The sequence below is a fragment of the Oculina patagonica genome, chromosome 13, assembly GCF_052425735.1.
Source record: "Oculina patagonica isolate OP01 chromosome 13, crgOcupat, whole genome shotgun sequence".
Classification (NCBI taxonomy): domain Eukaryota; kingdom Metazoa; phylum Cnidaria; class Anthozoa; order Scleractinia; family Oculinidae; genus Oculina; species Oculina patagonica.
The window spans coordinates 34,654,504-34,682,055 of NC_135770.1; the positions used below are offsets into that span (position 1 = coordinate 34,654,504).

The window sequence follows — 27,552 nt, forward strand, 5'->3', positions numbered from 1 at the left end:
CAATCTTTAATACCTCTAGTTGAATCAAATTACAGTCGACGTTGGGTAGAGTCACAGCAGTGAACTTTAAACACAAAAATTTGTAACAATCATTATGGATTCCATCATCTAATTGCATTCCAGTAGCTTGTAGCTTTGGAGGAAACCTTTTTACACAAAACTAGAACGGAAACCGAATGACCCAGAAGCTTAAATATAAATTTTCCCCAGACCTGAAATTGTAACTGGAATTACCGTTAACTTTGGACCAGGGTTGGGAAAAAGTGGTTGTCAAGAAGGCTTGTTAAAGGAAAATTCTGGATGAGAAATGGCAAAACAGATAATGGCAACTTTCTTTAGGTTAAGCAGTTCTGCTACGTTCTTTATTTCTAAAAAAGCTATTACAAAATCTGATTGCCGTGTTTCCTTCAGTTTTAAGCACTTTCGCTTGTGCGCCTGTAATGATACTTCGCGCGATACTTATCTTTTAATTCATTGGTAAAGGGTTAACCACTATTTTTTCTAATCTGACAATTTTAATTTCACAGATGCAACGGATGCGGTATATTTACTAATCTAGTTACAGTTATGGAATAAACAAAGATTACGTGGACAAACGGTTAAAACTGAAGCAATATCGATCATTAAGACAACTTTCTAAAACATTGAAATACGATATTCATCAGTCTGATTTCATATTTACTAAACGGAACAAGTTACGAACTTTTGTTTTAAGCTCTCATGTCTTGGTAGACTCGCTGGAATAATTCTAAACACTTGCTAATCTTCTACAAACTTGGATTAAGTGACGATACTGCAGGAGATTCTTGAAACAAAGACGTGTGTCACGTTAAGATAAGCTATGAACAAAAGAAAAAGAGATGTTAGATGGCTGAGATGGCAAGCAAGACTCAATTCAATTCCGCTACGCAAGAATGGGACTGGACAACTGCACATATTTTCTGAGAGTTTCATGAAGTTAGTATGAGTAGAAGGTTTATCCTGGGCATTGTTGTTCGAACATATCATGGAAGAATTCAAACGTCTGTCAGTTCAAGCATTTTTTTTATTTTCGCGGAGGAAATGCTGTATTTGTCAGTCGCGACGGCTGGGCGCTTTGCGACTCATATACTTTGGCTTGGTTAAAAAATGGTAATCTTTGACGCCTGCCTTTAATCGAAATAGTTGTTTCCTTTCGAGTTAGAAAGATTTCTACTGGGCTTAATGCAGGGTTCCCGATAAAGGTTACGCACGACAGAGTTACCTTTTGTCTCGTTACGCAATCTTAACCCCACATTGAGAAGTAAATTTTCGTTTGGATATTACCAAAAGCCGCTTCTCCTCGCGTTATTCTTTACGTTACGACTACACATGCCATTTCTAACGACTACATTTCCAGTAAAACAGTTGCTGTTTTTTTTTTCTAATGGCGATGCATTAACTCCTGAACAGAAGCAAAAACGTTTAGTGTTTATTTACTGCTTCCACCGGAAGTAATTTCACAACAGGCTACAAAAAATCTTGTAAATATCACTTCACACCTGCATTGAATGTTAAAATTCTAAATTGTGCAACTCAGCAGAAATAATCAATTGTCACGAAATGAGTTCCTTTTGGTTAACTATTAGCAACGTTTTAGTGTGTGAAACACTTGTACCAGTACAAAGATAATTACGCACCGAAGCTGGTGTTAAGGATCTACTCAAAAATTGACAAAACGAACAAATAGTGTCAACCGTAGCCGGTAGAAAATCGAACGAAAAATACGTATAAACAAAACAATAAATAAGTCCGCCACTGCGTGAGATGGTTCTTGTGTGTTCCTAGCCTGCCGCGAAGGCGGCCTTGCGAGTGACCTTTAAATCTCGCCACAGATCTCGAAGATCACGATCTAACAAAGAATAGAAAAATTAATAGTCATAAACGGTAAAGAAATCGTGCGGTACGGAGACCAAACTCAAACTTGAGAACACGGGAAGTTGACGGAAACGTGCCCCAAAACTACTGTCAAGATGCCAGCGAGACAATAAATCTGCGGCGCGATTCTCTTCGCCCGATAAATGAACCGCGCGTAGTTCAAAGTCATGGGAGGCTGCAAAAGAGCGGCTAGCGACTGATCCTGAAGTGAGTGCAGGAACCACCGCAGCGTTATCGCAGAATACTTGAATGCGGCAACCGGCCCACAGATGGCCCCACAAACGCAGAGCAACTAGGATGGCGAGCGCTTCTAAAAGATGAATCTCTAAAAATCGGGCAAGGACCACTGAAGGAAACAGTACGTGAAAATATTGAGACTGCGACAATCCACCACATCCCGATAAGCACGCGTCAGTGGAGAACACGGTGTCAGGAGCAGTCCAGACAAGTGAGGAAATAATAGAAACTCCATTGTGAGTCCGCATGAACCGAAGCCACCACGCAATGTCTCTACGAAACTCAGTAGTAAGACGCGTGTACTATATCTATATCACGTGCTAAACATGCAATGGGATCATATAGCTATTACGCAATGTTGATGAGTGACAAAAGACATTACGATCTGAGAACTGAACGATAAGTGGAATTAATAATGGCGTCCTCCAAAATAAACAAATAATTGTTATATAACGTTTATACATGTGACAAGTCACGTTTTTCACGAGATCGCAAGTGTTGACGCAATACTAATGAGAGACCCTTTCATCACCCACAGCGGAAAGAAATCCCTTGAGAAATTAAAACAGTCCCTTGAGAGTTAACAAGAATGCGATTCCTTCCGGTTCAACATTTAGCCCAACATAACTGCTATTCTCCTTCATTTTGCTTGTAAACAAGCAAAAAACGTCAGTAGTATAGGAGTTGGGGGTACGAGATCATAAAAATTTTTATAATCTCTTACATCCCCAACTCCTATACTACTGCACAGCACTGGAATCAAAAATGAAATCAAAAATAGAATCAAAAATGAAACCAAACCTCGAAGCCAAACTGAAAACCAAAATGGAATCAAGTTTGAAAACCAAAATGAAAAAACCAAGCCTGAAAACCAACCCTAACTCAACCCTAGGTTCAAAATAAAAAAAAAGCTCTTATACTCTTTTTTAAAAATCTTGCATCTTAGTGCGTTTAAAAAAATCTCTTATACTAAAATTAAACAAAATAGAAATCATAATGAAAATTATTGCTTTATATTATAATGCCCGTATGCATAACTTTTAATACCATCATCAAGTAAATATCGTTTATCATCAAAGCAACTCAGTGATATTTTATTAATCTCATAGCTTTCAAGTTCATGGTTATGACTCCTAATGGTTTTCATTGTATGATGCATCTGTTTATTGTTAATGAGTGTGTCTTTATAGTTTTTATGTGTGATGGTTTGCTTTATGACATTCTTCTTTATTCCTTTAGCGGTCTTTCCTACTTGTTTGTCGTCTTTCATATAGCTATACATTTTAGATCGTAAGCCGACAAATTCATATATTGGAATATATGATGCCTCATCTTTGAATTTACCTACAACTTTTTTATTTGTTTTATCATAAAACTGAGAGCTTTCAGGATAGCTACTAGTATCGAATTTTTCTTTGTTATTCCAAAAGTCTTGATATACATCTTCAGCTTCAATTTCATATGTTAAACTATCAGTATCTGTGAATAGTAGCTTAGCTCTGTTATCATATTTCTTTTTAATATAGTTATAATGAAAATCATACATCAATGTTTTACTGATGTCTAAAATGCACATGCCGACATATGAAGGGCGATTGAGTGTGAGTGTTTTTTTGATCTGATGAACTGCTACGAGGTCTTTATTAAATATTTTGTTGCTGATATAGGTTGGTTTAGATGCCATCTTCAATAGTTTATTCTCATTTGTAATAAGTCTGACATCAATCCGTTTTCGGAGGTTTTCCATTGTCTTACCAAAAACGCTATTATTCAAAAGCTTAAAAAAGTCTTTTTCAAAATTATTGGAAGCATCCTGTCGTTTTTTAGTATTGAAATCGATATATTGTTTTAGCCAAGGAGATTGGTCAAACTCTAATACTCTATGGACTTTGATTAATTTCAAGCCGAGATCTAGGTATAATTGAAGGTTTCTATAATGTGTTATATATTTATGCTTATTATTCAAGGTAGGTATCAGTTTATGAACTAATCCTGTGGATATATTGTATTTGGTTGCAATGTTTTTGCAATAATCTGATAGCATATCTTTGGTTACTTTTATCTTTTCCGGTGCAAGAGGATATTCATTATGAAGATCATGCAATTCTTTAGGATATTCAAGATCGACTTCTAATATCAAACCTTTTTTAGTCTCTTCTTTATACTGAGCTAAGTCAATTTTATCAATCTGTTTCTGTGTCATCCATTTGAAATTACCTGTCGGCAAAAACTGACTCATTGCCCAAGAATATAAAGCATTAGCATCTAGATACATTATATACTTCGATGGCGCCTCTTTATTATATGTTTTCATATATTTGTTATTAGCTTTCCCATATCGATGAGCTATATAACTAATACCTCCTCTCATTCCTTTTTCAATGAATTGATACATATCAATGTCTGTCATAAGTTCTAGTTTTATACCAGTCATTTTAAGCATAGCATCCCAAGAAAGACTAGGACTAGTAAAGTAATGGCATGGATCCAGCTTATAATACTTAAGACAGGTCTTACGAAAGCTTTCAAATACATCAGCCAGCAAAAGCACATCAGATTGGAGATACAGATCATGATAATCACCCATTGTTTTGAGCTTGAAGGTTTTACACACATTACGAACATGTTTATAGTCTTTATCCGATATATGCTCATTATTCAAGATGCTGTAAAAGTCTTCTTTAGTCGGTAGCCCCTCATTAAATTTATTAAAGCTGTCCATGTAGTCATAAGGATATACTCCTTTTCTCATCATCAAATTTAATTTCTTTCCCTTGAACATGTTTGAGGTATATTTTAACGATTCTCTAGGTAGATTACTAACTAACTTCTCAAGGCTAGAACTCATAAACTGAAAACTATCAATAAAATTAAGATGATTACCAAGCATAAAAGCCATATACTTTTCCATATTATTTGGTATAGCATTGATATTCATCTCTTTGATCTCTCCTTTTTTATTTGTGTATGTATGTTTCTTAACTATTGCTCCGATCTCTTGCATAATAAAGTGAGAATCATAACCTCTTAGATTGTGAAAAATGACTGGTATTTTAATTTTGTCTGGTTCTATTCTTAATTTAAGATTGCATTCTTGATGTGCGGATCCTCGATATTTACCTGTGATATGACAATGATCTCTTACTCTGATATCTTTTTCGGTATATTCTTTATCACAGATATGACATACTTCAGCTTTTTGAAATGCATCTTCATCATCTTGGGTCATTTTTAATGGTTTTCTGAAGAATTTTCGCATAGTCTTTTTGCAATATTTAACTTCATCAAGCATAGCTTCCATGAATTTATAAACAGCCTTTTTACCTCTGTATATTTGAACAGGCTTTGAATATTTATCATCATAGCAACATACAACCTTGTATCCATATCCACAGTCTTGATGCTTCTGATAGGCTTCAGTATATGATTTATCATCATTAGGCTTACAACTAGATATCTTTTCTGTTATAGCCTCAAAATCAGCATAGATAACGAATGGTACTTTTTGTTGTTTATGAAAGTTGTTGAATTTTAGTATATTATTGTCTTTTGTTGGCATTTTAATTGCTTGTTCTCCATTTACTTGAATGCAGTTATTTTTATGATCGTTTAATACTCTCTCAGAACTGAAGCATTGCAAACAATGCATACAAAAGTGCTTCCGTTCTTTGTGTTTGGTTTGGTTGTACATGAATTTGTTAAAATCTTTAATCAACACATAATGCTTATTTTCATTTTCAGTTATCAATAATAAATTCATCTCTTTGTCATATTTTTCTTTTGATATATAGATTGGATATGGTTGTTTGTTTTCATAACCAAACACGTTGATATTGATTTCATTTTGCTTTTCAATCTTATTATACTGCTTTATATTTACAGGAAATTCAATTCCATCATAGTTCAATTTATCAATGTATGCTTTATCTATTTTTTTAATTCGTTGGGGGTATTTTTCCTGAGGATTCAGATGTCTGATATGGCACCAACGAAAGCATTCATTATCCTCATTTTTCATGTTAATCAATCCTTTTGAACTGTTTCTGAGTTCTTGAGGTAGTCTTATATATGAAGATCCTTTGATTGGTTCATATTTAACTATATTGAGATAATGGTTATCAACAGATTGAATAGTCCATCCTGATCCTTCTGATATCCATTGAGCTACAAAATTCAAGATTTTTTGTTTAGATACTTGAAGTGATTCTGCAATCTCTAGATTATTAATGATTGTTTGAGGTTGGCTGTTAAAATAGGCTGTTTTATATATTAAATCCTCACCAGACATCTTTAAAAATGTTATTTTAAGCGTTTCAACAAACTTAATACCTTTCATAGATACAAGTATTTTTTTGATGTGATTTTCTACAGCTATTCTAGTGTTTTGAAGCTGTAATAACGGGTCTTTGTTGTTTTTTATACCGATTTCGAAAGATTTAGTATAGCCTTTCAGAGCTTTATCAACTTCCTCAATATTAGTCCTTGGAGCTGGCTTTGGTTTAACTTGTTTTATAGTCCTAGGCATAGGTGTAGGCTTTATGACATTTTCTTCGTAATCCTGAACCATTTGTTTAACGTTTATGCGAGGCGTCGGTTTAGGGGGCCTTGGCTTGTATATCGTAGGCTGGTTTGCTTTTAGTGATAAAATGAGTTTTATGAGTTCAGTTTTAGATAATTTTTCAAGATCGTTTTGGTCCATATTAAAATATGGTGAGATATTTTTATTTTCCATTTTTTTTAATTTATAGTATAACCAATTCTTTAAGTGTCTTATAGTAAAATCATTTTTTTTGATTTCAGATTTTTAAATAACTAGATATATTTGTATATTTAGTCATTGTAAAAGTGCATGAAGTGTTAATTATATATATCATTCTTCATCGATTATTTCAAACCGATCATCCTCTCGTAGACCAGCTAATATACTATTTGTGATGTGCTTTTTGGATTTCAGATGCATCCATTTAGAAGCTAGATTGCTATCGTAATCGCAAACGTCGCATCTCCACTGCTTATTAAGCATGTATTTGGTTTTTGAATTTCGAATAGCTTTTATCCGATCATCGTCATTATCGTATTTGCATTTCCCAGCCATTTTCTCTTTATTTTATATTATAAAATATTTCTTTATATCAGTTTATAGTAATTCTTATTTTTAAATAACCAGATATAATTATATATTTGGTTACCGATAGTACAAGTAACAATAACAGCTATTAATATGCTGTGCAATCGCCTCTTAAAGGCCTTCCTCAATATAAGTTACATAATTATTCTTTATATCAATAATAGTTCTAAATTCAGTCTATTTTCATCAAAACAACTGCGATATGATTATTATTCTAAAATATGAAAATCAAGTATGGTATCCCACAGGTAGTGACATGATTAATATTTAAAATGCTTTTTGAAAACCTTTGAGAAGATTCTAACAATTAAAAAAAGAGATGGGGATTTCCTCCAGTTGTTAAGTTGTATGATTTCCCTCAGTTTTTTATAGTGCGTTTAAGTGATAGATATAAACAGATAATTATTTTCTTTATTAATATATATAGAATGAGTGATATAACATTAAATATCAAACACCTACTAGAAGCTGATCAAAGCTCGAATGATATAGCCTGCATCCTTAAAACAAATATTTGTATTATTAAAATGCTATCTTCAGACCTGAATAGCAGATCGGAAATATCAAATGAAGACAAAACTCATGTACGTTTAGAGTGTATACCTGAAGACCAGAAAAGACGACGTGGAAGACCTCGTAAGGATCAACATTAAATACATAATTATTCAGTTTACGGTTTTAGCCATAAGTTATAAATGATTAATGACTAAAAAAGATGGTTCCACAATGTTTACATTTGAAGGCATTCTCGGAAATTATTAGGGGGTTTTTCGATGGCGTGATTTTTCGACTTACGCGTCAGCAGGTTTTTTTGATCGATGGCGTGATTTTTCGACTTACGCGTCAGCAGGTTTTTTTGATCAATGGCGTGATTTTTCGACTTACGCGTCAGCAGGTATTTTTAATCAACCAGTCTTTAAAAAGGGAGTTTTTTGATGAATTACGCGTCAGCAGGTATTTTTAATTTAGACAAACTCGATGATAGTCTTCATAACTTAATCTATTGCCTTGAACCATCTTTATATAAATATATTTATATATGAGATGTTTTGTGATACACAGATACATAGCGATTTAAAAATAATGGGTGAGGGTTCTTGTATTTTTTGCAATGAGTTATTATATGCAGGAGATAATTTTGTTGACCATTGCTGTGATAAACAGGATATTTTAGAAGATGCCTATTCAACAGTATGTCGAAATTGCGGGGCTCAGAATAATAAATATGTTAGCGAGTATTTTGATTTTTACGAGAACAGACACAAGATATGGCGTAAAAGCATCTATCATCGTAAATACCACATTGAAAATGTTTTAAACGATTTATGTATTAAAAATGGAGTTCAATTGTTTCATAATCAGCGCGATAAGATTTACAAAGTTTTTCATGAGATCGATACTATTCTTCCATCTATAAATAAAAGAAGAAAGAGGATGATCTCAACGAAATATATTATAAGACAGCTGTTTAAAATGCTCGGTATCCCATACAATTTCATCTGTGTTACTAAATCAAAAAAAACGCAAGCTTTTAATGATCGGTATTGGGCTGAAATTTTAGCATTAAAATCGGCTGAGATCACACGGATTATTCAGTAAATTTTTCATCATATTTGAGCAGATACCGATCGATTATTGGACCGGTATCGCATATGTAATCGTCAATGCTTTTCATTGTATTTAGGATGCTAGACGGATTATAATCGCCACTTCTCATAGCGCCTTTAATAGAGTTCAAAAGGTGTTGATAGCTTTGGTAAGCATATATGGAGTTATGAATTTTTAACTCAAGATTTTTGTGAATCATCCAACCCTGAATCAATAATGAAATTGTTGATATTGTGATCAAAGCAATGCCACCAGTCGCTATAGAGGAGGCGAATCCGCTTGATGCAAATATGATAGACAATGAATTCCCTAATAATTTCCATTTTTTGAAACGTTTAACAGCCTGCTTGTAAGCCCAACATTTTCGATGGTATGTTTGATAATAAGCTTTCAATTCTATAATTTGGTCTTCAGTAAGTTCGCTTGATATATGGTTCCATGTAAATATGCATTTTCGATGTTTAGTCATATATATTAGTTATATATGATTTTTTTGTTTTATCATTTTGTCATTTTAGCATTGCGCTTGTTCTTTATTGTGTAATACAGCTTCCTTATGTTTTGAATTAATCTCTCAATAGAATCAATAATATTGCTAACCAATTTCACTGTTTTCATATAATTTAATTAGATAAAATCGTTGGAGTTAGATAATTTATTCGAAGAAAACATTTTTTGTCTTATCTAAAAATTGGATTTTATGATACACTTGACCATTTATCGGGTATGTATTTTTACTAAAACCGATTCTTTGTATATAGTAACCTGAAGAAATTTGGAGGCTAGATGCATTCAGCGTATACCCCGAGAAAATTTTATCAAGACTAATACCATTGTTACAAATACCGATCCGAAATTGACTCCCTATTTTAGTATACCAGAGATTAAAATATTTACCTATATAAGCAGATCTAATTTCCTCATAAGATACATCTAAATCATAATCGATTGATAACTGATTAGACTCTATTTTGACCCATGGGTAATGAAAACTACTCCCATTATTGAAGTTTATTTTAATTCTTTTATTATCACCGGCCTTATAGTCATATTTTAATGCCATATATATAGCCCAGTCATCGGATCCAGTTATATTTTCATTTAAATTAATTTCGAAACCACTCATAAAGCCCTTTTTTGGTTCAAAATCTGTTAACAATTTTGTAGTTTGAAAAACGAGATTACTACCTAAGCCAGAAACAACAGCGCCGTTGCTATCTGCCATGATGAAATTTGATGGATCTATTAAATCAAAAAAGTACTCAAACACTTCATTATAATAACTTTTGGGTTGGAGTGATAATATTTTTATTTCAAGATAGGCCTTAAGATTATCATTGAAGCTATTCAGTTGTTTATAATTGACAGCTTGGCTATCAGTATTTCCCTCTTCAATACCATAAATAGCCTTTATTATCCATATTGATCGCTGTGTTGAAATTAATTTGGTCATTATCTATATAATATATTTGATCGTAAATACTTGGTTCGACGTTGGATTGATAACCAGATATTCCATAAATCAGCGATATATGTCTGTAGTTTTGGGTCATAAGCGCTTCCTGATTTTATTTTTCATGACTAAATCGAGATAGAAGTAATTGTTTCCGATGCTTTGACTTTTTGTGAATTGGCATATCAATCTGACATATTTTTGTATTTTAAACGTTTTTCTGCTAACGTTATGAATAGTTTCTATGGATGATGTGCCATATATTTCCAAACTGTCAGGGTCAATATCATCACTAACCCACATAATCTCAAGAACAGCATTGTGTATTGATGATTGGTCAACTAAATATAGATTTAGTCCAATTCTTGAACTGTAATAGCCTTTAGAACTGTCAAGCACTAATTTCATGTCAACAACCTTTTTATTTACCTTATGTGGTGGAATCGTTTGAAAGGTTACAACATTCCCAAGTTCGACATCATCTTCTTCACTCACTTGATTGCATTGGGATCATCCATTATATATTTGAAACGTTTCTTTTCACCATTAGCTGATTGAACATGACTTTCACCAACATAATCAAGCATCGTATTTATTTGTTTATAGCGTCTGTATCATTGGTTGGGTTTTTTAGATGGGTTATATTATAGCCACCCATATGGAGATTTGCCCGCATCATGTTACTACCGTGAATATTGAGCCTTTTTTGGATGCTCTGAGCCAAAACGCCATTACCAACGGACTTAGTTAAAAAAGTATTATCAGCGTACGATTTGTCTGCTTTGTTTTGAAGACTTTGAGCTAAGACACCTCCTGATTTCTTCGTTAAATATGTATTATCAGCGTACGATTTGTCAGCCTTAGTAGCAAGTTTGGTATCAATTTCAGTCCTTACTTTGTTATCCTCAGCACTAACATAGCCTACGTTTGGTACAGATCGATCGTTATATAAACTTGGATAATACACTTCGGTATTTTGCAATGAAAGGCCGGCACAATCAAACACTGTTTCATTTCTGTTCTTTTTAAGGAAGAATTGGTTGACATATCTCTTGTTAATAGCACTACTCAAGTCTTTTGCATATGTATCGAGATCAGCATCAAATGCTACGTCATTTGGTGTCTTTAACCCAAATATTTTCTTTTTGTCCATATTATAATCACCTGAATCTGTTAGTTTGAAACCAACACCGTCTTTACCATCTTTTCCATTTCTTCCAACAACTGTTTCTTTATTTTGCAATAAACCGTTAGAATAACTCATTATAGATATTATTTAGATTATAATGGTTCGTTGAAATTTTTTGTTATGAATTTACGTGGTTTATCAATATATAAAAAGCTAAATGGATCTGTAGTTGCTTTGAGATAGTCGTTTTTATTGATTCCAAGTTCTCTGCAAATCATTCCTTGTTCATTATTAGATGGGAATTCGAAAATACAGTGATGAGTACAATTTAATCTGATAGTTTTATCGGTATTGTAATAACTCTGACTTAAATAGATACAACTGCAATTTTTATTTCTTGAATTTGTAAAATAGTTGCGTATTTCGCTATCATTTTTTGATCCCGTATTGAGATAATCGTCAAAGATGACTAGTTTTTGGCCTTCATCTGATATTTTATCAAGCGGTATTATTTTATCATTACTTGCTTCAATAACAGAATAACCAGCCTCTTGATTAAGGGGTTCAAAGGTATTGAAAAGATGTTGATATTTTTTTTGTTGAAGATTTTTCCCATACAAATATATTTTATCATAAAACAATAGCCGATATATCATATCAAGTAAAAGGTTTGTTTTACCTCCACCTGATGGTGAGGAAATCAACATCCGGAAACATTGATTTGGCATGAAATCGTATAGTTGTCTAAATTTTGAGGCCATATCGTCTTCAGTGTCATAATTCAGTATTCTCATTATATTATATGGGTATATTATTTTCAGTTCAACAAGGTGTTCAACACGGTGTACATCAAGGTGTTAAACGCTATGTTAAATGTTGATTTTTATATTCAATTTTCATTTTTTATGTAACGTAATAATATAAAATAAAATGAGTTTACTTAGATGGAAAGAGCTTGCAAAGAGTAAATCTGATTTGGGCGATAAAATCAATTATGTAAAAAATGCAATCACACAAAATAATATCGGTCAGCAGACAAGCCAAGAGTCATTAGCGAAGGTATTCAAACCAGTTACAAGTAAATTAGATGAGGTAATAGAAAGTAATTTACAGATACCAAAAGTACCAAAAAAGCGTGTCAAAAAGGGGATGAGAGGTGAATTGGAAGCTCCAGATTACTATCCTGAAGTTGATCCTTTTGAAGATATGGATGTAGATAATATCTTTGAACCTCAACAACAAAAACAAATTCCAAAGCAACCACCTAGATATTCAGATGTTTTTGAAAAAGAAGGGCCTGATTATGGGACTTTTTCTGAAGATGAAGGTGAGATTGTAGAAGCAGAAAGTGAAGAAGACGCTGATGAGGATATAGAAGTTGAAGATGAATCAGAAGATGAAATAACCCCCAAAGATTTTGGTCTAACTTCTATAGACGATGTCAAAACAGAATTAGTTGATAAAAAGAATAAGATACCATATTTGAAGAGTATCATTGCAAAAGCAACCCATGAACGAAACAGATTAAAAGGTTTCAAATCAGACAATACGAAGAAATTCAAAGCTGGAAAAATTAGTTCTGCAGAAGCTAAGACAATTAGTTATCAGTTGGATAATTCAAATAAATTTTTAACAGCTTATATTAATGAAAACAAAGAGCTTCTTAAAACTATTCAAAAAAAAGGTTCAGGGATTAGAAGAAAGCATAGAGGGGGTTATGTTATGTTTTTCAATGATCCTAAAAAACTCCTTAAGAAGCTGGAGATCATCATCGGTTCAATAAACGCAGGAAACACATCAGTTGAAATGCGAAATATGGGAGTCGCTATATTAGACACACTTTTAAAAAGGTCTACTATAAATAAACAACATTATAAACAGATATATAATCTGTACTTTAAAGTCTAATTTATGTAACTGTATTATATATATGGATCGTGAGTTAGTATTATCATCATATAGTGTTAAAAATCAAGGGAACAACACTCCTCAAAATTTTACAACTAAATTCAACAGGCCTATAACATTGGATAGCAATTACCAATATATGATAGGTCTCAATCGTATTATTAACATGTCATTTACATGGTTTAATGTAAATCCCTCATATGGTAATCAGCTGATTAAATATAGTACTGATAATGGGAATAAATTTGAAGACATAACTTTCCCTGCAGGTGTTTGGAATTATTCTGAATTTGATGAATATATAAAAGAGATTACTAAGACGGGAGATGATGATAACCCTGCTTATCCAATCACTCTTGAATTCGATCAAACAACGTTTAGGGTCACTATTATATTGGCTACAAATTACCAACTTGATTTGACACATAGCAATTTCAACGACCTTATAGGGTTTGATAAAAAGGTATTAAAGGATGCGGTTAATATTGGTCCAAGAGTCCCAAATCTAAGCCAAGATACCGATATATTAAATGTACACTGTGATCTAGTCAATACTTCTTTAGTCGATGGCGAAGAGTCGGATATCATTTATACTTTTTCAACTAGTGTACTTCAGCCGAGTTATTCGTTTACAATCGAGCCTCGTAGGGTCACATATAACCCAGTTAATAAGCAACAGATAAGTAGCATTCGAATATACATCACAGATGGGAAGAGACGGTTAATTAACCTGAATGGAGCGGATACGTCTTTTTCATTAATTTTGAAAAGGATAGAATAATATAACATAATAGTATATAATGAAACCATATGAATTCAAGAGGTTTTACCATCCAAAATTTGGTAAATTTGTATATAAGCACAAAGGGTCAGGGATTATCGTTGATAATATTTTCAAACCGATGAAGAGTGTTATGTCGTCTGTTGTTAAAAAATTTGTCAAGCCCTTAGGTAAGAAGGCGATAAAATCAGGTATTTCTCATGCAGGTGATAAACTTGGTAAAAGGGTATCAGAAAAAGCCGGAGACCTTATAATGGAAAGGCTTAGGAATATGAGGAAGGGAAATGCAGGGCAAAAGGCACTATCCCCAATCTTACAGAAAGTAAATGCCTCACCTGTCAGACACCAACAGAAAAATGAAAGTACTGATATGATCATCAATAGATTAATATCAGGATCAGGTGTAAAAAGAAGGCGTTGAGTAAAATGAATAAAATGATTAAAAAAATTGGTACATAATTGCAAAATTATATAACATAATAATATAATGTCTTTCAGAACAAGTGAATACTTACAGAGATATGAGTTGGTTCGATTTCAACTCGATGATGTTATTCGAGCCCCAGCTAACGGTCAGCATCAACTGAAAAATGGGTATAAATTCACGATTAACGATAGAAGTTCATTCTACGATTGGTATAATGCGTATTTCGAGGTGCAATTTCAGGTGCAACTGTTAGCTGATGGAGCTACTACGGGAGCTGAGCGAGTCACAGTCATCAATGGAGCCCATTCATTGATTAACCACATTATGATTAAAAGCTCTGGCAAGATTGCTTATGATACTACGAATCTCCATAAAGTTACTTTTGTCAAGAACCTCCTTGAGTATAGTGACGATTTCAGTCGCTCAGTAGCCAAGAATAGTCTTTGGTATCTAGATACCAGCCATTTGATAGCAAATGCTAATCAAAATGCAGGTTTTGAGGCTAGGCGACTTTTGACGACCGGCCTTAATGATGTCAATGTTGTTATACCTCTTAATCGTTACAGTTTCTTCGAAGAGCTGGAAGGTCGAATGTTACTCCCAATGCAACTCCAGTTCAATATACAGTTACAGAATGACGATGAATTACTTCATAAGGCCGCTGCAGTAGATGACTGCCGAGTGGTTATTGATAGATTCCTTCTATGGGTCCCAAAATTAACGCCAAAGGACAGCCTATACGATAAGTTTGTTAATTCCTTCTTGGTAAAGAACACTTGGACGTATATGCAGCGAAATGTATGAGGTGTCAGCACCAACACACAGCAGTGGATTTTTTCAAATATCGTCGTCTATTGATAATGTTAAGGCTATCTTTGTATATTTACAACGAGCTAAATCAAACAATGCAGATGCGAATCCCTATGAATTTGATACCTACAATATCAATGCTGACCGTGGGAATGGTAGTTATTTAACAACCTGTAGATTGGAATATGGTAATGGAGTATTCTACCCAGAGACTGAATACGATTCAGAATCAAAGGTACGAATCTTCAACGATTTGATGTCCTATGGTATGAGAAAGAATGATTACAACAGCGGGACACAGCTCAACTTGGCAAATTACAACTCTCTCTATCCTATTATCTTTTTCGATCTATCATATCAAGCCGAGCGAGTGACAAGGGACCCAAAGCAGTTGATCTTCAGGTATAAACTGAATGCTAATAGTGCTGAAGATAGTGCTTTCAATGTCCATGCCATCGTTCTTTATAATGAGACAATCGTCATTGACAAGGTAGGTAATGAGCTGGTTATTGTTTAAATCAATCAATTGAATATTATGTATAAACCATTTTATTTTGTATACGTTTTATAAACTAGAAATTATATAACATATAATATATATACAAGTAATGACTACATATCATTTACATAAAGTAAATCTTTCAGAAGGACAAGAACATAAGCTTTTGACTGCTTATAAAAATAAAAGTGAGATCACTATTCGCTTAAGCAATTCAGATCTGACAGGCAATGACAGTTTAATGCTAACTAAACGACAAATCAATAAATTGAATAAGGCTAAGAAGTTAGGTGTTGGATCTGATTTAAACATCTCGAAGACACAAATTCGAAAGGTCATGAGGGTCGGTCATGGGGCACCGCGAATTGGTTTTCCAATGATTGGAATTAGTGCTCCGAAAACGAAAACAAGATCAAGAAGGTCAACAACTAACAAATCAACAACTGATAACACAACAAAGAAGGATGGGGGAAAAATTAAACTACCAAGTAAGAAAGACGCATTATCTTATAGAGAGTCCTCCAGTAATAGGATCATGGAATGAGTATAATAGGTTCCTCAAATCGGGAGGTCTGATTGTTCCAAAAAAAAAGATTTTAATACCCAAAAGAAAGTAAACAAGCCAAAATTCCATAAGAATATTCCCATGAGTAATTTTGATCTAATAAAATGGTGTTCATATTTGAATATACCAATAAAAAACGTACTAATGAGAGACGAGACTGTACCACATAACCATAAACAAGCATTATTTATATACAATCTTCAACCCTCATATATGAGGGGAAGCCATTGGGTTGCTACTTATGTAAAAGATAAGGTAATCAATTATTTTGATAGTTTTGGTATGCCTCCATTTCAAGGAATAGTCGATCACGCAAAAAAGAAGAATTTAACATTGCTACATCAAAACAATCAGATACAGAATATAAATACAACCACATGCGGATACTTCTGTTTATACTTTTTGAATGAGATGAACCATGGGAATACGTATTCTAATTTGTTGGAAGTGTTTGACATATATGACACAATGAAGAATGAGAGATTCATTCAACATTATTTCAGAAATATATAACTTATATATATAATGGTAAAATCTTATTGTGTAAAAGACAAGAAACAGACTGAATGCGTACCAGAAAGTGAAAAATATGTTCAAACCAAAAATGGGCGACTTATGATGAGATGCATTTGCTCTGAATGTAAAAGCGTTAAAACCCGTTTTGTAAGCAATAAAAAAAAGACACAAGGTCGGGGATTTGGTGAAAACATCAACAAAAAGATCGGCGATAAGATACCTGGGTTTCAACAGGCTCAAGACTTAGCATCGGCTATCATGGGTGCTACCGGAGGCGATAAAGATTTACTTAAACGTTACTGGTCGGGCAATATCGCTAAAGGGGCTTTTAATAAGAAGAATGGATTTATTCTCAAATTTTGAAATTCTGGACATCACCAAGTGAACACCAAGATCCTTCATGCTCTGCTACTATTTGGGATAAGAAATCCAAAGGAAATGGCGAAACACATACTGTGATTAATATCTAATCAATATATATATATATGTGTAAGTCATACTGTGTTTCATGTAAAAAGAATACTGAGTCAATGAATTCTAAAAAATTGTCAAAGCAAAGAATGGCCGTCTTATGGAAAAATCAAATTGTTATATTTGCGGTAAAAAGAAGAGTAAATTCATAAAAGGTCATAGTGGTGGAGCTCTTGCAAGACGAAAAGGCCCTTCTACTGTTGATAAAATAGCCTATGTAGCATCTAATTTCGTAACTCCATCACCTAGCTTTGCTTCAATGGCAAGACTTTTAGCAGGGCAAGCTTTCAAAGGAGTAAAGGACAATGTTGATTACTATAAAAAAGGACGCGGAATTGACATCCATAAAGCTATATGGTAAAGGTTGCGCCTAAACAAGGATTCGTTATTCCTGGGCATAAATACACAGGCCCAGGCAATCCTCTCAATAAGCAGCTTAAATGGGATCGAAAAACAGGTAAAATATTAGAAATATATGAGCAACCAACTGGTAAAACAGATGCCGTATCTATGCAACATGATGTTGATTACAGTGTTTGTGCTGACAAACAATCAAAAGATCAGGTTAAATGTAAAAACAAAGCTGATAAGAGGATGGTAAAGGCCCTTGATGCTATTCCATGGAAGGACAGACAATGGGGTCATGCTATTGCTCGTAATACCATTGCAACCAAGGCTAAAGTAGGTATGGGTGTAAAAAAAAGGAAGACAAAAAACGGAAAACGGCGTTGAGTAAAAATGATTGGTCTCAACAATTAGCCGATGAGTTACATAAACCAATCAGACGAAAATTTAAAACTAGAAGAGTAATATCAAATGGAATTGACGACATATGGTCTGCTGATTTAGTTTTTATGGATAAACTTTCAAAATGGAATAAAGGTTATAAATATCTATTGACTATAATTGACGTATTCAGTAAATTCGCTTGGGCTATACAATTGAAAGACAAGAAAGGTGCATCAATAACTAGCGCTTTCAACAATATTATCATTAATGACAAGCGTAAACCTAAATATCTCTGGGTTGATAAGGGATCTGAATTTTATAACAAAACATTCAAGGAATGGCTAAAGCAAAATGATATTAACATGTATTCCACTTTTAATGAAGGTAAAGCTGTTGTTATTGAGAGATTTAATAGAACTTTGAAAAATAAAATGTACAAACAGTTTACTATCCAAGGTAATACACAGTATCTTGAAATACTTCCAAAAATAGTAAAAGAATATAATAATACAAAACATAGCTCTATCAAAATGACACCCACAGAAGCTTCAAAGAAAAAGAATGAAGGAACTGTTTACTTTAACCTATACGGTGATATGGAGCCATTATCAGCTAAACCAAAATTTAAGGTTGGTGACAAGGTCCGAATATCTAAGTATAAACGAATTGTTTTCGATAAGGGTTATACACCAAATTGGACTGAAGAAATATTTAAAATAAATAAAATACAATACACTAATCCCATCACTTACAAACTGAAGGATTTAAATAATGAAGAGATAGGCGGAAGTTTCTATGAGCCTGAATTATTAAAAGCTGAACAAGAAGTATTTCGTATTGATAAAGTAATTCGGCGGAACTATAAGAAGAACCTAGCTTTGGTAAGATGGAAGGGTTATAGTGATGAATTCAATAGCTGGATACCAATGGAGGATTTACAACATATATAAACGCACTATTAAAAATCACATAAGAAAATAAAATATTGTGTATTAATATATAAATGTATTTGTATAAATGGTTAGGGATTCCAAAGATATTTTTCTGAAAAAGATAGACAGGATGCTATTAGGAGAAGCAAGACTCGTTATATGCGAAATACACGATGGTTTTGTGAGCAATGTAAAAAAGAGTACAGTCTAGGTAGCAAGTGGACCCATATAAGACAATCCCATTCGAACGCACTATAAAAAAAGTTTGAAAAAGAGTTAGTTTTTATCTAAACTAATTATAAGAGAGAAGTGAGCCAAGCTGATCTCTTAACAGTGTATATATAAATACACTGTTCTCGTTGCTTAGGTAACCAAAAATATAGTTTATTTCTGGTTATAAAGTTTTAAATTAATATAGAGATTTTTTTTTTTGTTTTTTTAAACGCGATACAAGAGGCTTAAAAAATAATATATAATAAAGTATTATAATGACATCATATAATATCAAAAAAAAATTCATCGAAATGATGAAAATCATTGAGAAGCATTGGATCAGCGGCAATGAATGAAAAAGAGAAATTGATTAAGATTTGTAATGAACTTGGTATTTTATCAAATATGATTATATACGATGATATGAGTAAAAATCTTTTAAATATACAAAAATATTATATTGAGAACGAAATTTGGATGGAAAGTCAAAAATCGATACATATCGATAACTAAATACAATAAAACAAGCGCAGGGTATAGGTATGATTTAAACGCATTGTATTCAGAAATTATAAAAAAGACTATAAGAGCATTTGATTTTCAGATTTGAACCTAGAGTTGAGTTAAACGCACTAAGATGCAAGATTTTTAAAAAAGAGTATAAGAAGTTTTTTTTTATTTTGAACCTAGGGTTGAGTTAGGGTTGGTTTTCAGGCTTGGTTTTTTCATTTTGGTTTTCAAACTTGATTCCATTTTGGTTTTCAGTTTGGCTTCGAGGTTTGGTTTCATTTTTGATTCTATTTTTGATTTCATTTTTGATTCCAGTGCTGTGCAGTAGTATAGGAGTTGGGGATGTAAGAGATTATAAAAATTTTTATGATCTCGTACCCCCAACTCCTATACTACTAACGTCGAAAAACGAGGTTGAACTCCGCACAAACTTGTTATGGTGCAAAATGAGAACGAGGCTAGAAGTCAAGAACAATAGCTGAGGAGAAAATCCCTTTTACAATGTCCAAGGGACAAGAAAGGATATACAGGCGACACCTGTAACAGAGAATCCACCGTGCTATAATGACATGTTACCTGCATGATTCCATGTGCTGTGTGTGTTGTTACATTTGGAGAGCAAATACTTCGTAATTTGTCACAGTAACTCCCGTGAAGAATGTGCTCTGCTGGCCTGGAGGACATTCATACGTGCTGCCGAGAATACTGTAACTTTCAGTATTTGTGTTTGCATTATCTGATATATGTAGATCGTGCCCTCCACCAAACGTTGGTCCACAGCCGCTGAAACAGTAGATGGCATACTGTTGCTGTTGACTCTTAAGTTGCATTTTAGTTGGCCCCAGGCCTTGCGGGTTGATCATACTAAACAAGAACGCGTCTCTGCATCTTGTGTATTCTAACTGACCTGTTGATGAGATGAAGCCTCACATTTAGGCAATATTCAGGACACTCCAGGTTGTCATGATATTTACATCGTATTTAATACCAAACCTACAATTATTCTTCAACAAAATTATTACCAAAAATAGGAAACTTACAATAGCACTTTCTTTCTCTTGGCAAAATGGTAGATGGAATTTTGACGAGATGTAATATAGCCAAAAATATCCATGGTGATACCTAACGAAACCGATACATGTATATCGCCCGGCCAAGCGTAACACCGTGCCCAAATCGATTAAAGGAGTGAAGACAATGAACAAGTGCGTTTTTCCTCGAGTCGTGTCAGGCGTTTTTTTGTCGATGTGGATGGTTTCTCGCGCAATATTTTGATTAGCTACAGATTGATAATTAACTGTAGTAGCTTTTGAGGGGGGGGGGGGGTGGGGAGCCCAGAAAAATAGGGGCGGGAGGGTACGGGAACCAGGATTCCCAAGGTAGCTGCAACCGGCAGAAATTGAGAAAATTTCAGCAACATTTCGTAAAATGTTGCAATAGAATCACAGGTAGCCCAAGCTCCTAAAGGCGCCTGCGTGGCAGGCGTCGAAAGGGGAGGGAGGGGGAGTTGGGACATGTGGCATTGCGTAATGACGTTATTATAAGAGTTTGTATGGGAATATAACGATCGCAAAAAAAATTAAAAAATACGGGAAGAAGATCTAATACAATCGACTTTCCTGCCCTCTGCTGTGTATATCTTGTGTTTCTATTCCATTTGGAGACGTTTCGAAGCGATTTCAGTATATATAAGGGGCGCTACGTCCTGGGCCGAGGGACCAATTTCACAATTTTGGATCTATTCAGCTAACTGAAATAGCACGTTTCTTCAGTCAATTTGGCCTTATTCGCTCCTCCAGTCAACAAACAGGCGAAGTGACAGTTTTGGTGCAGTCTGCATTTTATGCCTGGCGTGCATTTGCAGTCTGCAATCCGCAATATGCAATCTGCATTTTATACTGAGCGCTTTGTAAATTCTGATGGCTCTAACCCTTCTCCAGGCTTCTCGGATCAATGACTTTTATCTGAATATCGGTCGATCACTGAGTAAACTTACTTGTCCACGACTTCTCTGTGAACCCTCCAAAAATGTTGTTTCCACTTTTCACAATGGTGACCGTGGCTCCTTTGTTGTCACATTTAGAGTGAAAGGTTTCAGCTGCGAAGCCATCTCGAGAAGCTCGGAACAGAAGACGCCATTTTCTGTCCTGACGTGGAAGCCAACTTTTCAACACGCTTCGATGCTCATCATTCGTCAGAATCTCCGACTCTTCAAATGCCTTGCTTGGTTTACTTGCTTTAATTGTGCTCGGTTTAGAAACCTTCAACTCGTCAATGATACCTTGGATCTGATAAAATTCAGCTTCTTCCTCGAGTTCCTTGAGAAATGTTGCTCCTTCTGGCAAAATTAACTTCCCCGTGCGAAGATAATTGAGTATAAACCGGAAGTGAGTTCCATCTCGATCGATAAAGAACGAGCCATCTTCAGAAGGTTTCATCTCAAATCTTCCTGAAAACATGGCCGCCAGCATCGAGTTTGGATCTTTGGTCAGCGTTTGAACGCTTGTTTTGAAGAGGTGGCCGGCAACATCAAGGTTTATCTTCGAGGAAAAGTGAACACGATCCAGTTTCTTCGACATGGAGTCGATTGCTTCCTGCTCCTGACGAAGTCTTGCTGCTTCTTTCTGTAAAATTTTGCACGCTTCTTTGATATAATTTTCTGCGTTCGTCAGGCCTTCGGCTTCGTTTCGTGCCTGATCTTTTCCTCCAAGACTTTGCTTACTCATGGCTTTCTTTCGAACTAACAACAGATCGAAGAAACACTTCAACTGACTCTAGTCAAGCAAAGTTTGTAGCTAGACACAGCCAACGTGGTCACGTGAGTCATGATGAAGCGAAAGTGCAGCCGAGCGTGTTGTATTGCGTGATTTTGCGAATAAATGCAAATGTGCAATAGCGTGACGGGCTACATTAGAAGCGTGACTGAAAATTTGAAAAGTGGTTAGGTGCAATGATTTGTAAATTGAGAAAAAAAAATATAGATATGAAAATGTTTGTGCCAGTATTTAAGATTTGCGGTTTTTTCAAGATTTTTACGTGCGTGTGGATTACTGTAAGACACTGGTCATCATCAATCAATAACAAGCTTTATTTGCATGCATGACTATAAGTAAATACAGTATTGCAAAAGCGTACAACTAAACTAAAGCGAAACTTATAACAATAATAATCATGTAATATGAATGAAAGAAGAAATTATGTATGTGTTACATTACTTTCATTCGCTAAAGATAAGCATCTCACAATGAACTTCATAAGTTGAGTATTTAAAAAATATTATTAGCGGAGCTCCACAGCGGCCCGAAGGGCCGCAGAGCGGAGCCCCATACCCATAGAAAATTCACAGAAATAGGAAAACCATGAACTTGAGTTTTCATGGTCATCATGGCTAGCGGCATGGCTCGCGGGCGCGTACGGCGTACGGCGTACGTACGGTGTTGCGCACTTCAGAAATAGATAAACACTCATCTATTTGTTAATGGGCATCCAAGTTATGGTCAATTGACAGCTGTCAATACAAGGTATCCGCTGACCAGTATCACGTGATCATATCGCGGGCTCAGGTGTATAACTCATCGAGGTAACGCGTTTTTATAAAGTTGACCGCTGACCGAAAAATGGTTTTTCTATTGGATTGCGGGCTCATTAACTATTTTTTATGCCTACGGTCAGTGAATTCAGATATTTTAATAAAGGGCAAAGTAAATTACCGGGGAGCTCCGCTTTTAGGCTTGGCTAAATCTATTTATATTCTTTGGTGAGTTATGTCACTATTTTGTCTCTCTGGAAGATGATCCTTTGGGAGACTGTAGAAAGCGACTAAAAGTAACAACACAAGAGGGGCAATTATTTCAAATACTGTTCTTGGTGCAACACACGCCCATGTCGTCATAGCTAGAAATATAAAAAAACAACAAGAATGAGTGTTAAAAATTTTTTAATAAAAGCCAAAAACTTTGTTTGGTTTGTTATATTAGCAAACTTATGCAAGCACAATCGTTAAATCTTAGAATCACCATAGTAACAAAAGCATAAGGAAAAAGAAAAAACAGAACTGTTCATTTTTCTGTGCTTTTGCTAATCATTTATGGTGCTCTCAATACTTGACTCTTGAATGGAATGAATGAATGAAAGACTGATACAATTTATGTATTATTTATGCTCTTCTCTTGATGACAATAAAAATCAAAGTATCAGTCCATGTGTGCTGGTTCCCTGTAAAGTATTAATGGTGTCCATACACATCATTGTTTTAAAAAAACAATATTTCTATAAGGAGATCTGTTCATTGTTGTCAATTTCAATAATGAATGAAATGGTGGGGTCGATGGAATTTTATGCGTCTTAAATTGAAAAGAGTGTTTTGTTCATCCAAGAATTCGGCCATTGTTCTCTTGTGTCAAAACAGAGGTGCATAATTATGTGCTCGTATTTTTTGTTATATGTCGACCAAGGAAAAATCATTTTTACCGGCAAGTACGTAATTCGAATCAACAAGTTTTTGGAAGTTGATTGTATAATAAAATTGAACGCTAAAAAATTATTAAATTATTAAGTATAAAGTTGTGACGGGAAATGCGTGTCCTCAACAACAGCAGGTCGCTAGTCAGCGAGAAGTTCCTATTAGAGTCGTTCTGCCGTACAAGGATCAAAAAGCAGCAAACGAAAGATAAACACCGAGATCCGTCCAGTTTATACCAGCCGTAAGATCAAAGACACAATTAAAGTGAAGGAACAGAAACCGCCCATCGTAAACCAACAAAGCGCTGTTTATTATTATAAGTGTGATCTGTGTGATGCAGATTACGTCGGCTATTCTTGTCGACACTTGCACCAGCGCATCGAAGAACACAAAGGATCGTCTATCGGACATCACGTGAAAGAACAACATGGAAAGGAGCCACACAACATCGAGAAGAATTTTAAGATTTTAAGGAAGTGCCAAAGCAAGCTTGACTGTTTGATTTTTGAAATGCTTTTTATTAGACTTCTGAAACCGAAACTTAACAAACAGAGTGACTCGCTCCGCGCGAAATTATTTGTTTAGATATTTTTAGGTATTTTAATGTTCTTATTCTCGTCGTCTTATTCGCTTGCTTTACGTTTTTAATTATATCTTTTACAACTATGCATGCCATTCGCACAAAGTTATTTTTTAGCCATTTTTAGCCTTTTTATTCTTATTGTCTATTGTTTGTATGTACATATTTTAGCGCTTTTACTATATTTACACATGTAATTTTATTCAAACACCTAACTTGAAAATGACCGTCGAACGGTCGAAACGTCGTTCTAATTTTTTAGCGTTCAATTTTATTATACAAGTACGTAATTATTTTTAATCAAACGGAAACACACTTCGATCGCATGCGCAGCACAAAATTATGAGAGGATACGGCGCTTGCACAAACGAACTAATTGCTCAGACATTGGCCGGCGTTGGGATAAACAATGAGAGGATCTTATTGTAATAAACTAAGCCGATCGACCTATCACTTATCAACTGACTGATTTAAGGTATCACGGAAGGAAAATTGGCGTTTTCGTTCCAAGTCAAATTTTGTGCAAACCATCAATGGTAACCCTAATAAAGTATATATTTTCTGAAAGCTTATTGAATAAAGATTGCAATTGTGGATTTTGTTTACATCATATAGTCCATAATAAGCAACGTCAGCATTTTGTTTGCAATTATGATGTTGCGCAACTTTAGGTTTATTTGAGAACACATTTACATGAGAGCCAAAACTTTTATGTGGAATTTGATCTACATATATTGGTCTAAAAAACGGTGTCTCAGATTTTTCTTTTATTGCTCCATTAATTTTTTATGAATTTTTTATCCTAAAGAAGCCCTAAAAACGCCATTTTAAAGTTTAAAAATTCATAAAAAAATAATGGAGCAAGAAAAGAAAAATCTGAGACACCGTTTTTTAGACCAGTATATGTAGATCAAATTCCACATAAAAGTTTTGGCTCTCATGTAAATGTGTTCTCAAATAAACCTAAAGTTGCGCAACATCATAATTGCAAACAAAATGCTGACGTTGCTTATTATGGTCTATATGATGTAAACAAAATCCAAAATTACAATCTTTATTCAAAAAGCTTTCAGAAAATATATACTTTATTGGGGTTACCATTAATGGTTTGCACACAATTTGACTTGGAACGAAAACGCCAATTTTCCTTCCGTGATACCTTAAAGGGACTATCTTTTGACTAATAGCAGTGTTTGTCACTGACACAAGAGTCTCGCTTATGTAAAAACGTTTTTGTCTTGTGCGTCTCCATACTGCTTATCAAAATATTCATGGTACTGGCAAACTCGATGCGTGGTCGGTTTGGATTCACCACAAGAGAACAGAGAACGTTGGTAGCCGCTTTGCGACAGGCAGCAGAGAAAGCCTCATACTTTATCTGGTTGAAACGTGACGACAAAGTGTGGCTAGACTAGATTTTTATTTTTTTAACTCATGATGTCCCAGCCAGCACCAGCTCTTGTGAAGCCTCCTTAGGGAGGGGCCCCGCCATGGCAGAAGGAAGTCGAGGAGTAGGGGCCGAAACTGTCTGCCATGGTTCCTCCTGACGACTTCCAAGCTGGATCCAGCATTGGAGCTGCTGGCTGGGAAGCACCGCAGTGTTTTACTACTTCAAAGTTTATACTCACTCACCTGTATAGGAATACGGCCCTAACAAAGATGACATTCCTATTCCAGCAGAAACAGCAGGAGCAAGCAACACCGACACCAACAAGCCGCCAATGCACATCGCTTGCAATGATAATTATCACGAGTCCACCGATGCTTAATAAGGCCACAGTCGCGGTTCGTAACAGGTAGGAACACTTTTGAACGAACCACGGACAGGCGACTTTGACTAAAATCAGAGGCAGGGATGCCGCTAAAGCCTGGTTTTCACTAGCGACGCAAGCACAAGCGCAAGCATAAGCGCAATCACGCAAAAAGGACAAATTTTGATCCTTGTTCTTGTGCTAGCCGCAAGCATAAGCACAAGCATAAAACTGCAATGCGCTTGTACTTTTGCTTGAGTCGAAGCCGTTTTCACGGTGAAATAAGAGCTGTTATTCTTGCGCTTGTGCCAGGGGGCACCCAACGGAATATTTCGTTAAAATATCCGTTCGGAAGACGATTTGAGATCTAGAATTTTCGGAACATTCATTGTAAATTTTTTTGCTTGCCTGCCTTTCCTAGGATTTTCGAATATCTAAAAAATGGTATAATTGTTCATCTTTAACGGATTTTTACTCTAAAAAGGTCACCTAGAATTTTCGGGAGCCTCTCTCTGGCTGGAATTTTTTCGAAAAGGTAAGTTTTGATCCCTATAACTTTCGGATCACTAGACTTTCAGCTAGGAAATCCGAACAGATAAAAAAATTTTAGGGGATAAAAATATGCCTATATCTACCGTTTAAATACTAAAATACGTTAAACGGTGCTATCTTTAAGTGGTTTTGAACTATATTCTCGATGGGTGCCCCTGTTGTGCTTGCGTCGCTAGTGAAAACCAGGCTTAAGATCACGGTAGATGAGGCAATGTGACTGCCAGTTAAAATATCTTGAGTTGCTGTAAGTATCATTTCTTTGGTTACCATGCTAAGCAAGCCGAAGGTGAAAAAGCACACGGCGGTTTTGACTCTGCTGGGCTGCAAACGTTTTATTTCTGTGGTTTCGGAGTCTTCCATCTTCCGAGCCATATTAATAACTTTATGCTTTCTTT

At 34.9% G+C, this 27,552-nt stretch overlaps 1 protein-coding gene across 1 annotated transcript; it reads right to left on the reverse strand.

Moving 5' to 3' along the window:
* Positions 1–676: 676 nt before the first annotated feature.
* On the reverse strand, positions 677–22,773 carry LOC144635235 (uncharacterized). The gene is made up of 3 exons (XM_078494328.1): positions 21,809–22,773; positions 20,389–20,719; positions 677–839 (listed from the first exon to the last, which is right to left on the reverse strand). Exons 1-2 carry the CDS (start codon positions 22,536–22,538, stop codon positions 20,418–20,420), a joined length of 1,032 nt encoding a protein of 343 aa, XP_078350454.1. The 5' UTR covers positions 22,539–22,773; the 3' UTR covers positions 677–839; positions 20,389–20,417.
* Between the last annotated feature and the right edge of the window lie 4,779 nt (positions 22,774–27,552).

Bases quoted from the DNA above. Each gene is read 5' to 3' on its own strand.
- LOC144635235 (XM_078494328.1), bottom strand. From the start codon at position 22,538: ATGAGTAAGCAAAGTCTTGGAGGAAAAGATCAGGCACGAAACGAAGCC. The intron at 20,720-21,808 runs GTAAGTTTACTC...TCTCATCAACAG, and splicing joins CACAGAGAAGTCGTGGACAA to GTCAGTTAGAATACACAAGA.